Source organism: Gloeophyllum trabeum (assembly GCF_000344685.1).
Source record: "Gloeophyllum trabeum ATCC 11539 unplaced genomic scaffold GLOTRscaffold_00040, whole genome shotgun sequence".
NCBI classification, from domain to species: Eukaryota; Fungi; Basidiomycota; class Agaricomycetes; order Gloeophyllales; family Gloeophyllaceae; genus Gloeophyllum; species Gloeophyllum trabeum.
Genome location: NW_006920449.1, coordinates 6,004 through 10,592, shown reverse-complemented (window position 1 = coordinate 10,592; position 4,589 = coordinate 6,004). Strand labels below are relative to the sequence as shown.

Below are 4,589 nucleotides of genomic sequence, written 5' to 3'. Positions count from 1 at the left end.
CAGCAGATAACAACGTACCCGGTTTGTTCAGTCCCAAGCAATCCGTGAAGACGGACAGGTCGATCCCTTCTTCATCTGAGGGAGTCCCCGGTGCTTTCAAAGTGGTATTGGATCCCACCGACAGCAGTAAGCGTTTCTTCTTTGTACTATATGTATGTGGGCTAATTTCTGCGCTCCAGTCCCCGTGTACGACGGACGTCTTGGTATTATCGACAGGCCTATCAAGTTTGCCAGTATTATCGACAGAGTTCCGACGCTAGGCCTCCCTCTTTACCGTAAAGAGATTCGCACGAACTCTGCCGCGTTGGTAGTATATACAACCGCTCAGTACTTCAATGGCAGTGGATCGGCCCGGTATCCTAATCTCTCGCTTGAACATACAATAGGTGCTCCTTATCAGCACGTCAGCTTCAGCACGACGTCCGTGGTCAGGATCTTTCATGTTCGGTCTGCACCGAAACACTCAACGGAGCATGTGCAGCCCCGGACCGTTGCTCTGCCCAGTGGCAGAAGGAAAATCTTGGTTCAGGGATCCAGGTATCTCAATGAACTGCTGCCCGCCCTAATTTCTCCATGCAAAGTTTGGATGGTTATGTCAGTTCCTCAGGATGCCTACTCCTCGTGGCGCACGCTTGTATCACAATAGATGGTAACTCGTCCAATAGTTGAAAGTTCTATACCGCACTGATGATTCTCTCGGTAGCCTTCGGGTATTACATCCATAAGCGACCGCTGACGCCGATATTTTGCAATGCTCGACTCTCATGTTTTGTGTAACTTGGCGCAACGTGGACAAGCTGAGCGTTGACAAGTCGACGAATAGTTCACTAGCTTGTCCTTGCTGCCCGACCTTCATGATGCACTGGGGAGCTTGCTACGCAGCCGGACAATGTCAGCTGTTCCTCAAGTACGTATCGACTTGACGTCTGATAGTTCTCGTTTTATCTCCGTATCGCCTCCGGTATCGTAAGCCATCCAACTAGTCAGTGAAAATTTGTGTTTGCTAAATACGCTTCTCTCTGCCCGCCGAGGTAGACGTCCGAATATGCATTTCTCGTTCGCTCCCCTATCGTTGTGCTGGACGGATCTAGACCGATCTGCGCATTGCTCCTAGTCACTATATCGGCTTACGCGCAGTGTTGTACTCGAAGGTGTTCTTGGCACCGCCGGCTACCTCCGAGTCACATCTTTGCCGTGGAGGCTGAGGGTATACATGCCCCGGGTCGGTCACTGGAGCTGCTGGTCGTTCTCACTAGCGCCTGTAGTCTTAGCAGCAGTGGTAAACGCGAAGTGGTAAAGGTGAGCTTAGGACCCCTGGACGGGAGGCAAACATATGATCCTGAGAGGGGTGAGTGGAATGGTGATTCCGGATGCGTGTAAGATACATCACAGATCCAAGCCATCTTTAATCACGAGTCTCAAGCCATGAAGAGTATATTCTTCAAATCTATCAATCACACTCCCCTTGAGCTGTAGCTTCTTTTATGCTACGAACGCTATTCGGCGGATGTTGTATAACTCTGTGACGGGGTGCTCAGATAGCTTCGATGGCTAGTCTTGCGGATGATTTGGGATAGCACGCACCATGCTGCTGTTGTATTAGGGTGTTTATCGGCCGACTCCCTTTTATGAAGCGGTACGGATTAGCCGACGTGTTCATGCTGTGGCCGCATCTCTCCCTCTAACTTCAGCCTTTTGATACACAGAGTGCCTGGTACTAGAATGCGCACGCTAGGGCTGCAAGAAAAATCAGTGATACTGCAGTCACCGATTGTACAGGCTTCCTCGCCGATGGGAAAAGGTTTCCTGTGCATTTGGCAACCCTCCGAGGGCTCTCACCGAAGTCTGCCGGAGTTGGGTCCTTACGTCCAAGTTTGGGATATACAGCACGCTCAAATCATTAGCAGCGATCTGAACTGGAAGGGCGCTGTCCGCTCAGCCCCATATGTCGAACTGGAGCTCCTCCAGTAATATGTGCCGCACGTCAAGGAAGGCTATTCAGCGATGTGCGAACAGTGAGTCTTATGATCCAGAGTTGAGACAATAACATGCTACAACAGTCTGCAATATTGACGAAGGATTCGAACTTGCATCGCTTGTCTCTTCCAACGTCCTGACGAACTGACGCCTGAGTCCTCTTGCTTATCATGGAACGCCTGCGAGTGAAAAGAAGGCCAGTAACTCTAATTGGTCCACAACTGGCCCAGGAGCTTCGGAGGCGACGTTGCTCTTGCGCACTACGTTGGGATGTACCGTCGTGTCTGCAGGTGTCCCTGATTCGGGTAGGCAATATGAAACCCACCGCTTCCGACTTTGACCGAGAATTCCATGTGTACAGGATGGTAGCTACCTTGTCGGCTCTACAAGACAGGCCCCACTCTCCTGTCTTCGACGTTGCAACTATCAGAGTGTGTGTTGCTTCCCCAAATTCGGCAGTCATGATGCTTCTCTATACTCCTCTGTTTATGCTGCCTGTGAAGCCGCCAAATTACTCCTATCGTGAGCCACAAGCGGGGTTACTAGGCAGTCTAGGTCACTTGATGGCCTAGGACTCTGATTAGCACACAATGCAATCTGCGGAACCTGATGCAATGGAGAGCATCCAATATCTATAGGAGTTGTTCATACGTATCAATATCAAGAGGAGATACGCTTTCGTGATTCGTGAGTTCGAAATCCGTTTCTAAGTATATGGATTTGACAGACAGATTTTCTGTAAGCGGCTTTGACAGGCTTGGGAGCCCCTGCGTGGTATTTTTGTACCGCGCCTGACTCTAGCTGCCGGAATTCTGGAGACATCCTACTCGATGGAGCGTAGAGCGGGTTTGGAGGCTCTTCTACTGCGATCTCCCTGGTAGTGCGACACCATGATGGCAATCCCTTACGACATATAGGTGGGTCCATCCATGGAATCTTTTCCAGCAGATGAATCACATTCACTCTGCTCACATCAGTCTCTATCCGCACGCACCTCTCCGGGTGCTTCTAAGCAGCATGTGCCACGGAGGAATGATGACCATTCCGCCAAGTGGTACCTGTGGAGCTCATCAGTCAGTCGCGGAGCTTCACTGCTCGGAGGTTCACAGGCACACCATCGCTCATGTCACTCCAGCGTCTGCGCAGATACAAGGGCGCAGATACGAATGTCTACCGCTCATCGGATGATTCTTCGCCTTTTCCAGTTCGTTTGGGTTCTTTGCTGCTGAACTGGACCAAGGCCAGCTTCAGGAGCTCTCTATGCCGTCGGATCGTGAGTCCTATGTCAAACCTAGTATGATGAGGATAGTGTCTTACCCCTCAACCCCGCCTCCGTCCGTAGCTGGGCTTCCAGACTCTCACCCGCGTATTTTCTCTACAAGCATCGCCACGTGCTACGCGCAGCGACTACTGGATTGCGAAGGCCCCCGAAATGATGCACCGGGATTCAAATTCGAGACTGCTGGGGCCTACCTACATACAATACGGAAATACCGTTCCTGCCAGGCAACTGATGATTGAGTGCAATGAGTAGCTACTGGTTCACCCTCTCTCAATTTTGATCATTCTAGGTTCTTGATAGGCAGAGGTCCTCGAGTGCGATCAGCTCCATGACGGAAGAACAGGGGTGGGTCTCACCAACGGCAGATAGAACATAGGAGGATGACAGGAGCCACACATCTTACCCGGCGCGGGAAGGTGACGGGCATGGGGGTGACGGGTGCAGATAACAGATGCAGATCATAAGGATGGTCCGGGTTCAGACGAACATTTTGAGAGGCAGACCTGTCGGGCAAGAGGGAAATCACTGGAGTGGATTTTGAGGCGGAGGTTGGTCATTCATCAGGCTTGGGTGAGCTCAGACGACCGCTGCTAGCAAGGGTTTCCGGAGAATGCTATGACCTGATTCAATTTGAAACCACTGGCACAGTTCTAAACAACTGTTGAAACAGCCAATGTAACTATTTGAATCGATGGGCATCTCTCAACTCAACTTGAATCTACGCCCGGGAACAGAGATGTCATAAAGGCAAGGTGGAAAGACCCGACCGAGTGTAACGCCATGATCCAACGATACCCCCTCGTATTACCGATAAGGCAGAGAGAATCAACTAACTGAACACTTAAGAACCCCATGTTTTGCGGTCGCAGCGCGGTGGGTCCGGTCCTGAAAGTCCAGAACTATCACTCCCCATTGTTCCTAATCGAGCACCATCTAGAGGTTCAGGATGATAGGTGAACAATCAAGGCCCGCTGAGAGTCTTGGACGGCAGCGAGATGGTTGCAGGGTCAAGCCTCGGTCAAGCAGGTCATGACGTTTTTCAACATCCAGCTGTACCTCCAAATGGACTCACAGAAATCTAGAGATAGAGACTCTCCGGCTCCGCAGGAGCATAGCGGTCTAGCGCCGATTTGCTGTAGTCTCTCCAAGATAACATTATATCGGAACTTTGAAGTCAGAACACCCTCCCAGGATCGTTCAGACTCATGCGAGCACGCGGCGCCCAAAATAAATTCAAATAATCGAGGAGGTATTATATGAGTGCAAGTCCTCATCAGCCGTGGTCTGCAGCAGCTCTGCCAAGCCAACCATTGAGTGCAAGATATTGAGT

At 50.9% G+C, this 4,589-nt stretch overlaps 1 protein-coding gene across 1 annotated transcript; it reads left to right on the top strand.

The window, feature by feature from the left end:
* Window positions 1–3,100: 3,100 nt before the first annotated feature.
* Window positions 3,101–3,511, top strand: GLOTRDRAFT_134191 (uncharacterized protein; the record flags this gene model as incomplete). Its single annotated transcript, XM_007873181.1, has 2 exons — window positions 3,101–3,250; window positions 3,320–3,511. The coding sequence occupies 2 exons, from the start codon at window positions 3,101–3,103 to the stop codon at window positions 3,509–3,511; spliced, it is 342 nt and encodes a 113-aa protein (XP_007871372.1).
* Between the last annotated feature and the right edge of the window lie 1,078 nt (window positions 3,512–4,589).